The sequence below is a fragment of the Eublepharis macularius genome, chromosome 14 (genome assembly GCF_028583425.1).
Source record: "Eublepharis macularius isolate TG4126 chromosome 14, MPM_Emac_v1.0, whole genome shotgun sequence".
NCBI lineage: Eukaryota > Metazoa > Chordata > Lepidosauria > Squamata > Eublepharidae > Eublepharis > Eublepharis macularius.
In genome coordinates this window covers 55,988,490-56,001,773 of record NC_072803.1, presented here as the reverse complement: position 1 = coordinate 56,001,773, position 13,284 = coordinate 55,988,490, and the positions used below count along the sequence as shown (strand labels likewise).

General features: G+C 45.7%; 1 protein-coding gene across 1 annotated transcript in view; it reads left to right on the top strand.

Moving 5' to 3' along the window:
• Positions 1-13,284, top strand: part of COL27A1 (collagen type XXVII alpha 1 chain) — a 342,023-nt gene that overhangs the window by 324,827 nt on the left and 3,912 nt on the right. The window contains exons 51-59 of the mRNA XM_054997267.1: positions 595-657; positions 1,765-1,818; positions 3,835-3,870; positions 5,878-5,895; positions 7,055-7,090; positions 10,136-10,162; positions 10,566-10,631; positions 10,770-10,938; positions 12,894-13,003. Coding sequence (XP_054853242.1) covers positions 595-657; positions 1,765-1,818; positions 3,835-3,870; positions 5,878-5,895; positions 7,055-7,090; positions 10,136-10,162; positions 10,566-10,631; positions 10,770-10,938; positions 12,894-13,003 — 579 coding nt within the window. The remainder of the gene's footprint in view (positions 1-594; positions 658-1,764; positions 1,819-3,834; positions 3,871-5,877; positions 5,896-7,054; positions 7,091-10,135; positions 10,163-10,565; positions 10,632-10,769; positions 10,939-12,893; positions 13,004-13,284) is intronic.

Below are 13,284 nucleotides of genomic sequence, written 5' to 3'. Positions count from 1 at the left end.
AACTGGCTCAAAACCAGGAAAGGAGAGCCAATAACAGTTATTGGGGGTATGCAAAACAAAGTCTTCACCCACTGGTGGAAGACAATGATAGAGGGAGACAGATGAATCTCACTGGGGCAGGATTTCCAGAGTTTTGGTGCCACACCCAAGAAGGCCCTTCCTTGGGTTGCCACCTGAGTAGCCTCGGATGGCGGGGGCACCTGAAGCAGAACCTCTGAAGAAGACCCAAGGGGATGGGTAGGTTTATATGGGAGACGGCAGTCCTTAATGTATGCTGGTTCCCAAGTCAGTCATCCTGACTGGCTCGTGGACCCGCCAACTTGAAATGGACCCCTGCTGGGAAATTTGAGTGGTTTCTCATGGAAGGGAAGCTGCCATGGTCCTGTGGACATTACCCAGAATGCTTCTCTTGGCTTGGGCAGTTCTGATTCTTAAAGTGTTTGTCAAGAGTCCCTCACAAAGGGCCTCTCAGTGATGAAATCTGATTTGTCCATGGGAGCCGGAAGGTGCAATATCACTACAGCAACGAAGTTTTGTACGTTGTGAATGGGTGGGATTCCTTCTAGGGTTGACCTGTGAAGTTTATATCCACAGGGACCCCCTGGAGATCTAGGGTTCAAGGGAATTCAAGGCCCAAAAGGTCCACAAGGCCTCATGGTGAGTTTGTGAAAACTGATTCCAATCCTGATAATTGCTTTGTCTTTGTTTTGGGGCTGGGTTCTTCTATGCAATAATAACTGACATTGACATTAGTTACCAGCACAGGAATAACTATGAAGCTAAGGAACCTGTTGAGTAGAGACCTGACCAGACAAGGGGATTTATCTGGGAATTTCCTTATGGGCAGAATATTCCTCTTTGGCATAAGGCCCCGTTGAAACTCCCTGCTGTTCAGAAGAGAATAATGGCTCTGTGCTTGCCAAGGCAGGTAACTCTCCTTAAGGGGTTAAGAGAATGCCAGTTGTTCCGTCTGAATTGCTTGAGCGACTGTCTTCTTGGCCAACATTAGTGGTTCAATCAAAGTGACAGAATAAGTGGCCCAGCTATAGTTCGCTAGTGAAAAGACAGCAGGGTCAGGAGGACCACCTTGTCTATGGCAACACTCTCAATCCCAGATACATCCAACCAATTGGAGTGGGAAATATTGCTTCCCCCCCCACACACACACAATCCTGGAGTGTATTACTCAGAGTAAAACTATACGCTCCATGAATCAGCTAATTTTTTTTACATTTATGGTGGGTTGTCATAATATGCCTCCTTTTTCTTCCATTGATTTTCCTGAATCAAATCACACACCCCAAATCTGAACGATCAGAGAGGGCTTTTTTTGGTCAGGTAATAAGGTTGTACTGTAAGAAATGCCTTGGTAAAGGGACAGGGACTGTAGACTATTCTACTGGGTATTGTCTGTTGATGTAGGTATGTTCCTACTAGCTAGTTTCCACATTGCAGAAGATATCATGTTTAATTACTTATGCTTTGCTTCAGCAATGTTTCATCTCTGGGTTTGGATTTACACTTGTTTTCAAATTTCTGCAACCCGTATCCTATTGTATTATTTATTGAATGCCCAGCTGTTGATCATATTGACTTGCACTGTGAAATCCACCTTTACCTGTCTGTAAAATGGGGATAAAAATGGGTTCCTTTGGAGGGGCTGTTGCGTGAAGGGAAGAGTAAGAGAAGAAAATGTAGTCTTTGAACTTTGGCAGTGGGAGGTGCTGGGAGTTCGTGCCTTACTGACATCTCATTTCTCTGCAGGGGAAGGAAGGCGTTATTGGACCACTTGGGATTCTGGGTCCAACAGGAAGCCCTGTAAGTTTTCTCCTTTGTTCATTCTGACTTAAATGGAGGCGACACGCAGCAACACCACATCAGCTCTGGGGACAAAACACTTCCATGGCTCCCTCCCATACTTCTCATTGGTAAATTTTCCCCGCTAGTGTGGAGCTGCAAATGCTGCTGAGAGAGAGATGCGTGTGAGCCGCCTCTGGGCCTTTCTCACAATGAGCCTGCCGTTTCCACTTTCCTCGGAATGGCCAAGCTACACAGGCCCCTCTTTCCCCGGGCTCTCACGCCAGCATCACTTTGCCTCCTCCATACCTGGGGCCTGGGCACCCCTTCCAGTGGGTTTGCTGCATTCCTCTGTAACTTGGACAACAAACTCACCAGAGATCCGGTGACTTAGCCACAACGTCTTCACCTGGCTGTGCATCATGCATCTCCCCTGAGTCACAGCATTATACTTTGGAGAAAGGAATGCCCCCCCGGCAAATTTTATAGAATAGTGACCCTGCATACCTACCTGTTGGCACCTTCCTCGTGGAGCTCTCTGTCTGCAAAGGCCTGGTCTAAACAAAATTTGTTATCTTTTTGGCGGGCCTATAAGATGGAGATGGGCTTATGAGGACTGAGGCAGAGGAATCATCCAACCAGCCCCTCTCACTGGGGAGGGGGAATATGTCCCCAACCGTACAGATATTGAATCTTAACCACCCTGCCCTCTGGCCCTGAGGTGTATGGCAGAGGCAAAATGTGCTATCTGTTATGTCCGGTGTTGTATTTTATGACCGCTATCAATGCTTTTAACTGTTTTAATTGTTTATGTATTATGTTGTAAATCCGCTTTGAGCCTGCACGTAGGAAAAGTGGATTATAAATTAAATAAATATATTTCTGGGACTGCACATACAGGGGAAAGTAAAAGAATGCAGAAGCACAAGTTTGAATACCCCTCCCCATTTAGATTCCATCCACAGACTTTTCTGCAGGAGAGTGAACCCACACCAGCCTACGTGGCCCACTGTCACCTGGCCCTTCAGACACCACTGGGGTGGGCGGGGGTTGTAGTTCTGCAGAAGGAGAGAGAGGGAGAAAGGAGGCTTCCTCCACCGAAGAACAGCTTGACAATTTCTAACCACCTGCTATGTACAGTTGTCATTTAGTCTGGAAGGGATGATGCCTCGGTGTTCTGATATGTGTGTACCAAGGCCCTTTCAGACAAAACGGCAATTGTGCATATCGAGAGGGTTGCACGTGGAGTGCTCTCCCCATGCATGTGGTGATACGGGACAACTGAAAAGGGCAGTTAGGTATGTTCTGTAGCCCCGAGCAGCCAAATCCTCCTTGCATTCAATCAACACACAAAGGCCATTTCCACACACGTTGAATAATGCACTTTCAATGCACTTTCGTAATCCTTTAGAAGTGGATTTTTTGTTCCACACATGGAAAATCCGTTTCAAATGTTCACTAAAGAGTATTGAAAGTGGATTATCCAACGTGTGTGGAAGCAGCCAAAGAGGGAGAGCAGGAATAAGTGCACTGACTCCTCCCTCCACCTCCGTGTGATCGTCAACAGGGATGGGGCCGGTATACTCATGCCTCTCTCTCTCTCTCTCTCTCTCTCTCTCTCTCTCTCTCTCTCTCTCTCTCTCCACACGTGCAGAGGGATTAGGTGTGCAGGACTTCTGTGAGCCACCATGGGAGAAAAGTACTAAAAGGCAAATGTTAAAATGAAATACATAATAAATCACATTCTGTGCAGGTTTTCTATCTGCATGTAGAAAACTAACTTTTGAGAGAGAAAAAGTGTAAGCCAGAACTTTGCTCCTTGACATGCTCACTTTCCACAGGCAGGGAACTTTTCAAACAGAGGGACATTCAGTTGTGCATCCTGCTTCTTGAATTTTAATGTGGTTTCACTCTTTCACTCTTAGAGTTGCACTATGATTTCTCAACAGGTAAAGGTGTCCAAAAATGTATAGGATTTGTAGTATAATTGTTGTGTATCTACACATATACCTTTGAATTTTTTTTCAATTCACGCAGGGCCCCAAAGGAGACAAAGGCAGTCGTGGCGAAACGGTGAGTGGTCCTTCACTTTTTAAGGGCTGATTTGCACATGGGTGCGAGTAGCCCACATGCTGCCTCCTCTCTTTGACAAATGGCAAAGGACCGGTGACAGGGAAAGTCCTGCTAAGATGTTTACGAACATATGAAGTTGTCTTCTGCCTCTCAAACCCTGTGTAATGTCTGTTTTGACTAAGAGAGACACTCCAAGGGGTTGGGCTCTTTTCTTGCTTATGATCTGAGATTTTCTAAGTGGAGAATGAACTTGCGACCTTGTGCTCTAGGCCTGAGCTCCAGGCACTGGCTCGCCTGTGATGGCTGTGCCATAGTTTAACATTATGAACTGATGCTGCAGCCAACCAGAAACCGAATGGCTGTGTATGTGTTTACCCTACCAGTGTGGAGTAGTGGTTATATTGTTGGGGCAGGAGCCGGCAAGTTCAGCTCAGAATCTACATCCGACCCTGAAGAAGGATGTCTTTGGACCAATTGTTTTTTCTTGGTCTAGTCTATTTTAGAAGGTTGTTGTGAGGAAAAAAATGTATGATCGGAGAACAGGAAGTGGAGTAGGGGGTAGAACCGTGGTAGAATAAATATTTGTAGCTTTTTCCTACCCAGAAATTATCTCTGGATGGTCAAACATGAACTTTGCAGATAAAAAAAATCTAGGACTTACCTACCGAACTAAAGCTGAGGTGAATTTGGATCAGGAAATGGGACTGAGCGTTGGCTCAAACTCTCTTACAAAGATTTCTTACTTTACTAACTTGATTTTATTTCCTGACAAATTCCCAGTTATGGATGCTTTTGGATTGACTGTGTTTGAGGGCAGGGGCAGTGTGCAAATATTGCATTTGGCAAGTTGGTACTTTTAACGTTATTGGTGCCCTGTTCCAGCCAAGCTGAGAAAAAGATCCGGAGCAGACAGCAACCAGGAGCAGATAACAGAGGGTCGATTATGGGTTGACTCAGTCAGGCTCAGATACTTCAGGACCTAGGAGAGCTCCCAGGGACTGCAGGCGTTGATCAGGCCAAGTTCAAAGCTCACTAGAACCTTTATATCCCTAAGTGGAACCTGATGCCCTTCAGCCAAAGTGCTGCCCCCGAAGCCAATCTTCAGGGAATTTAAGTGGAGCAAACATACGAACCCTTGTACTGAGTTGGTATCCTCTAACTCGCAGTGGCTCTTCAAGGTCCAAAGCAGTGCTCATTCCTAGCATTACTGCTTGATATGCCAGGGATTGATTCTTGGACATTTTGCAAGCAAAGCAGGTTCTGTGCCACTTGGAAGGTCTGAGCTGCCTCTCCCAGGCTCAGAGTCTGATAATCCTCCTCCCCTGCAGAGAGGTCTGTTAGGGGAATTCCTCGTTTGAATCTGTGTCCAGCAGATCCCAGAGCTGTGATAAATCCTGGGAAGAAGATCCTTGCTTAAGGGCATGTTCAGAAAAATTGGGGGGCTGGGTTACAAATGCCTCAGAAGTCCTCATTTTGCAAGGATAAACTGTTATAAGGAGACAGAGATGGCCGTATTCATAAGTAAAGGATCCCTCAGGATGTTTTGAGCCACAAAGAGCTCATCATCAGGGGAACAAGTACAGCTTAGAGTGAGAGTCTAAAACCTAGGTTGGAGACTGACTATTCACGTCTTGAACTTTTCCTCCCAAGAGCTCAAAGCCCCTCATTTTGTAGTGGCACGTGCCATGAGTTTCATGGCTGAGCAAGGATTTGAACCCAGGCCTCCTTGGTCTTAAGTCCAACACTTTCTTCGTGGCACAGTGCTGGCTTTATGCAACACCACCATACTACACAACATATATGTGTGTATGTTACAAGCAAAATTAGAAACTTGGTGAACAGAGGAGTAAATCTTAGCAAATTCTGACCGAGGCCTACTGAATGGGCTCGGTAAATGATCTCATCTCAGCACAATCATTTTTGTCGTTCTCTAGTACATCTCAAAAAACCACTTAAGTACTATCAATGAACGGCCCATTTTCATTTTCTTCTTTCTTTCTCTTCCAGGGCTTGCAAGGTCCAAAGGTGAGGATGACAGAGCCCTCGTTAACAAAAACTGCTGTTTCCATCCAAACCTGTAGGAGCTTCATTGAAGCCAAACCAAATCCTTGGAAAGCTAAGACGAGTAGACATATGGGTTGTTGATGTACATATGTATTTTTTAATCCCTAGCAAAAGGTATTTGTGCCAAGATAAAGTGTAAGAATACACATCTGACAGATATAAAATGATATAAAAAGCCCACCAAACAAAGAACACGTACAGGCTCCTGAAAGAATGAATCCAGTGAAACCGAACAATGGTGGAATTAGAGCAGGGCCAAGATCGTATCAACAGCAGGCAGAGGCCTGGCTCAGGATGAATGAGAATAGCTGGGGCTCCCAACCAAGGGAATTATTTGAAACTGGTCATTAGACTGGCTTCTTGTCAATCAGATTGTTCTTCCATATACTCTGGACTCTCGTGTGCTATTTATATTATTTTGAGCATGGGAAAGCAGGAACACCCCCCTCCCCCCGTGTTTTGGTCTCTCTGTGGTTAATATGGTTTTGATATTCTTTAATATTTTCATATATAAATATATATTCCATATAGGTATGCATACCTGCATACATAAGTTTCACGTATGTATAAATTTGATATATAATGTGCAAAACTTCTAATGGCTTTACTCTAGTAGTTGGGATGATTCCCTCCCCGCCAGCACACACAACCCACCATTGCGAGGGATTCAGCCGTGCTCTTTGATCTCAGTCGACACAGAGAGTTCTTTCCCCCTCCTGATTCCCTGCTGTTGGCTCCCCTCTGCCCCATCCCGCTTCGGGCTGCCTGAGTCTTTTAAAGGGAGCCACAATTGCCCCATGCGCTTGATAAAATTACAAATTTCTCCAGCTCCACCCTCTTATAAGAAACCTGTGACACAATTCTCATGGGCTGCATTTATGTTCATTGGATCAATCCCGACATTATGGCAAAGCACAGGTAAAAAACTGGATCGATGTGAGGTCTGAATTTGCTGGAGCCCAGCACCAAACTCAGCCCAGCCGGGATCCCCCGCCATGCTTCTGAAAGTGCCTCGGAACACCATCAGCACTCTGCTTCTGCTCTGCTGTTTGAACTTGGCAGAATAACCCAGGGGGGAGGGGGCACTCGGCGTTAATCTCTCTGATCTTTGTCTTCCTAGGGTCCCCCAGGTCCTCGAGGACCCCCTGGACCTCCGGTATGTATTTTAAAAAGGCCAGAGGCTGATGGGTCTTGTCGTATCACTGTAGCCTTGTTCTTATAGAGGTACTCAGCCTGTGTCTGGGGAATACCACTTCAGATTGCCAGCCTGGGGCTCTTTTGCCGGGCCAGAGCCAGGATGGGGTCACAAGGTGCCCTGCTCCACCAGCAACAGCAGCTCACCCCACCTAAGATTTTTTTTTTTTTGGAAAAAAGCAAGTTTTTAAATTTGTAATGTGACAATTTCTTTTAAAGGAGAGCCTGTTATTTTTTTAAAGGGGATTCATTCAGTCACATGAGCTCCTTTCTGCAGGCTGAACACAGGGTGCCAGTCTCCACGAGAACTAAGCCCATATTCATGCTTTTGGGGGATATTTCTCTTCTTCAAATCTGTCAGTAAAATCAGGGGATAAAACCAATTCCTGTGTGAGTGGGAAGTTGTAATTTAGCTAGGGAGCAATCGGTTTCTATTGGTGGGGATTAATGTGACAATTAATAGACAAGATTCTCTGGAAAAGTCAATAATGCTAGGAAAAGTGGATGGCAGTAGGAAAAAGAGGAAGACCTCAAATGAGATTGCTTGACTCAGAGCCAAGCTACAAGTGACGAATTACACTTGCCTGGCAAGTGAACAGACTCACGAGTATTCCTCCCTGTTCACTTGCCATTCACTTGTGCTCCACTTTGATCAAGTGGAGTGCAAGTGAATGGCAAGCGAACAGGGAGGAATACTCGTGAGTCTGTTCACTTGCCAGGCAAGTGTAATTTGTCACTTGTAGCTTGGCTCTGAATAAAAGAAGCCACATCCTCCAGTTTGCAGGATCTGAGCAAGTCTGTTAATGATAGGATGTTTTGGAGGTCTTTCCTTCACAGGGTCGCCATAAGTCGGAGGTGACTTGACGGCACATAATACACACACAATTTGGTCACTGCTGTCCTCTCCCATTTCACCTTTTTGAGGGAGGGAGGTGACCAGTGGAGCAGCAATGTTATTCCATGTAGAAGCTGGAATTGCTGAGAAAGCGCAGCTTGTTTCTAGTCCATATGGTTATCTGAATACGTTCAACTGTCAGGCCATGTGTGCCTGCTAATGCTTCCAGGATGCAAAAGCCATGTACTACGTAGCCAACATGGTCCTTCCTGTGGGCTTCGCTTTGCTGAAATGCTGGAACTTTCATTTAAGCAAGCCAAGAAGGGTGTGGAATTCATGGCAGCTTTGAAAGCAGTATCTGCTTGGCAATGCTCAGCCAGCAATACTGCGCTACTGAAGAGGTGCACTTGACTAGCAGTGCAATAGCTGGCCAAGTGAACATTGAAGCAATGCCATTTTTACTCAGGATTTCCATTAATTGGAGAAGACAGGCATGGAGGAGGCCAGGGACGGTGACAAGAACAATAGGATGGAATAAGTAGAAATGGCTGGCAAGGTTGGTGCAAGTGAAGTTAAGGAGGCGAGAGGAAAGCAGCTGCAGAAGCAAACATGCTAAAGTGATGACAGGAGTCGGGCTGTTCCCTCTGACGTTTGGTTGGCTGGTTGGGCCAGTAGGAAGGGGAGAAGGATGCAGGTAAAGAGCAGAGGCTATAGGGGCTGAGATGGGGCTGAAGAGGGGAAATAGGGTGGAGATACCAGGGTAAAAGGTATACCCCAGGGCTTTTTTTCAGTGGGAACATGTGGAACAGAGTTCTGGCACCTCTTAAAAATGGTTACATGGCCGGTGGCCCCGCCCCCTGATCTCCAGACAGGTGCAGAGGGCAATCTAAACTCCCCTCTGTCTGGAGATCAGGGGGCGGGGCCACCGGCCATGTGACCATTTTTTCTGAGGGCAATTTAAACTTTAACCCCCCCCCCGCCCTTGTTCCAGCTGACCCAAAGTGACGTCATTGTGCGGTCTTGAGTTCCACCGCTGAGTTCCACCACCTCTTTTCCCAAAAAAGAGCCCTGGTATACCCTCACCATGAGTTGTTTTGGGTCCCCTCCTTTTTTGCTTATATTTTTGTCAACTGTTTTGATTCCCCATTTTCCCCTAGTCTGTGTTATATATGTATGTTGCACCACTTTTATCTGTGACCTCAATGGTTTTTCTATGTACAGTGTATATCATATAGTATAATGCTGGTTTACTGATGTGAAATGTGTAAATATATACATTTTACAGGTGGAAAATTCAGTGTGAGGAAATGGCATGAAAATAAAGCAACACTGGCTCATTTTGTACTAAGTGTAACAGGGATCTGGGGGTTGAAGCTGCAGGGATAAGAAATTTGAAATCATCCCTAGGAGAAAGGACAAAAATAACCTTGAACAATCTATGTAGAGAGTCTCTCTGTCTGAACATTTCCTTAATAATCTATGGATGCTTCACTTCCTAACACGAATATAAAAAGAGCTGAAGCTGTTCAGAATCACAAATTTGGAATGAGCATGTTAGAGATGCTGATTGTAAAATAAATGAACAGCACATACTTACCAAGTGGGTTCTGAGCAGGGCTTTTTTTCCGGGAAAAGAGGAGGTGGAACTCAGTGGTGGAACTCAGGACCGCACAATGATGTCACTTGGGGTGAGCTGGAACAAGGGGGGAGTTTTTTAAAGTTTAAATTGCCCTCGGTGAAAATGGTCACATGGCCAGTGGCCCCGCCCCCTGATCTCGACAGAGGGGAGTTTAGATTGCCCTCTGCACCGTGGCCATGTGACCAGCCATGTGACTCGGCAGCACAGAGGGCAATCTAAACTCCCCTCTGTTTGGAGATCAGGGGGCGGGGCCACTGGCCATGTGACCATTTTCAAGAGGTGCCAGAACTCCGTTCCACCGCGTTCCCGCTGAAAAAAAAGCCCTGGTGCTGAGTATTCCTGGTGCAGCATTTGGTGATGAGGAGTTTTAATAATGCCTCAGCTACAGGAAAGCAGAAGACTAGATCAATTGACTACTAGAAAGAATATCCTGAATACCTTGGCTCAAAAGAATAGCTGTGGTCCAAGAAAAGATTATAATTTCTCTTTTTAGGGTATGGCTCATACATTATCTTGTTTCTTATTTTTTTTAGGGTTTGCCAGGAATCCCGGCTACATTTGTAAGTTGACTAAGATTGTATTCTATTTGCAACTTTGTGAGCAGCAAATGAGGCGGGGGAGTATTTAACTCTTTCCTCTCCAATTGTTCAAAGTCACCCCAACTACTTTTCACTCAGGAGGTATGAAATATAGGGTATCATCTCTCAGGGAGAAAAGCAGCTTGGAAAAGGAGAGGAGGTAATTTTGAGCAGACAAAAAGCTGGGAAGAGTTTAAAAGACCCTATTTCATCCCTTCTCTCCAAGGGTCCCATGCGATCCGCCTCCCGCCCAGTTGCTTTGCCCGCTGAAAGAGTGTCCATGAGGGAAAACATCGCAGGGCAACACACAGCATGTGGCTCCAGCAGTGAGCGAAGGTCACATGTGTACACCTTTCTCACTTTTTTTCTCTCTCTCCTGAACCAGCAACAAGATAGCTTTGGTGCCGCTTTCCAAGCCGTGATGAATACCGGCGCTGCATTCAAGAGTGAGGTACGTTCTGTGCAGCTCGTAGAGCCTGTGCTCAAAACTTGCTGGGAAGTTTTTCTATGCAGACTCTACTGAGGTAACTTGAGCTTGTGGGAGAGTGCGTCTGTGATTTGCATGTGCCTCCCCTTCCTGTTTGGGCAGGGCTATCAACATCCAGACCTTCCAGTGCTGGACCAAGGAGGGGAGATCTTTAAGACTCTGCACTACCTCAGCACCCTCATCCAGAGCATCAAGAGACCCCTTGGAACAAAGGACAACCCTGCCCGCATCTGTAGAGATCTCATGAACTGTGAACAGAAGATGCAAGATGGTAGGCGGAAAAAAACTGGACCTGGGAAAACCATCTGCCTGAATGCATCGGGCAGGAGGGATGGTGTTGCTCAGTACTGAAGACTCCCCTAAATATAGTCCCTTTTCTTCTCACACTGAGATACAGCGTTGATAAAATCCAAGGGGTTCTTGATTATAACATTGTAAAAATATAAATTTCTAGCGCTCATGGTGAAAGAGAAAAAATCAAATGTAGAAGGTGAAATAATTGCTGTAGCGGCATATAATTTGTTTTATCTTTGCTGGATTGGATTCGGAGGCTCCCTTCTGTACATGCACAAGATTCCTCACTTAGCAGAAGGGAGCTATTGAAACCCATCGAGTTTCAAAATATTGTTTTAAATTCCGGTTTAAGACTTCCTATAGTCTGCTTTGAGGATCTGTTCTTAGGATGGAAAAGTGGATTATAAGTGTTTCATGGATAAGAACAAGAAATAAGATTTAATTAGACCCAGACTCTATTCAAAATCATAGTTGAATTTTGGGGATATTTGAAGCTGGATTGTCATTCAGTTCCACCTGGAATGAAATTGGGAATTCCAATAATATGTATCATGTCCCTAAATAACAACCAAACTGTCCAAAACCTGCAGGGCTCTCACTTAGTACTTCATTTACATCCATTATTTATTTACGCCTTTAAAAAAATTGTGCCCCACCATTCCAGTAGCTCTGGATGGTTTACAAAAAAAGATAAAAATACACAAAATTATCAATACGTTTAATTCCAGTGAGGCCAAATCTGTGAATATTAAAATCCAGAGATTGAAGCCATGACCAGACAAGACAGATCTTTCTAGAATCCTGAGAAAAACCTGAAATCTAAATACATAAATAAACAAACACTGGGGGGTGGGTTAACCCCCCTCAATAATAGGCGCAGCACCTGTTGCCCTCTGCAACATAAGTAAGCAAGACATAAGTAATCAATTAAAATAATTATTGCAAAAAACTAGCACATCCCTTAATTAAACCTGATCATGAGCAAGGAGGAAAGAGCTTTCTCTCTCCTCCTGCCCTCATGAAGTCCTAGGAAAACAAAATAGTCTGTATTTGTTACATAAAGCTACACAGTCTAGGTATTCAGCAAACTACCAAGGGGGGAGCATTGAGGGGGGGGGGGGGTTCCACCACTTAAAGGCTGTCTCTAATGGCCATTTCCTTGCCTTCTGTGGAAAAGGCACACGCAGTGGGACTTGCAAAGGAAAGCTTAAATCCCAGGCACGTTCTCATGGGAACAAACGGTACTTTCAGTCCCTTGGTTCCACGTAATTTATAAAGTCATGCAGGGCTTTTTTTCAGCTGGAACGCAGTAGAACGGAGTTCCGGAACCTCTTGAAAATGGTCACATGGCTGGTGGCCCCGCCCCCTGATCTCCAGACAGTGGGGATCTCAACTCCCCTCTGTCTGGAGATCAGGGGGCGGGGCCACCAGCCATGTGACCATTTTCTCCCAGGGCAACCCACTGAGTTCCACCACCTCTTTTCCCAGAAAAAAAAGCCCTGGAGTCATGTAATGTCATCAGTATGATTGCAGTGAAAGAAAAGCGATTAGAGTTTCTTGGGGGGGGGGGGCGGGATTACCATTGCAGGATCTGGGATTTTTCAGATTGGAATTCTGTACATACTTTTTGCTTTGGGTGAAGAACATGACGGAGAGAGACTGGTGCCACGTGACATTTCTTTGCCTTAATAGCACAGCTGCATCACACACTTTCTGGTAGCTGTGAAACTCTCCCATTGTCCAGCTTGGAAGATGTTGACAGTGCATTAAACCTGCTTGGCCTATGACTTTCTTGTACATGCCCGTTGACCTATACATGTGGACTAACGGATGTGGAGAAGGCTTGGGAAATCCTTGTAGGCAAAACGTCACGAGTGGAGCTGCCCTCCTGTTGGAATCCTTCGGTAATGCCCGGCTCCTTCTTTCCTTCAGGCCCGTACTGGATTGACCCAAACCTTGGATGTTCCTCAGATAGCATTCAAGTCACCTGTAATTTCACCCAAGGGGGGCAGACCTGTGTCAGCCCCATCACTGCCTCAAAGGTATGTTAAGATATTGAGCCATTTCATTGACAAGCTGGGAGTGCCACCTGAGGTTGGTTGGGGGCAGTTCACCCAATACTTAGAATGGTACATGAAAGGCTGCCAAGTCATTACTGGGAGAGCTGGGCCGTTTCCAGATGGCTTACCTGCCTCCGGAACGTTGCGCCATCTTGCGGGGAAAACGCGAAATATCGCGTTTTCTCGCGTGAGTTTTGTGCGACGTCGCGCAAAACTCGCGTGAGAAAACGCGATATTTCGCGTTTTCCCCGCAAGATGGCGCA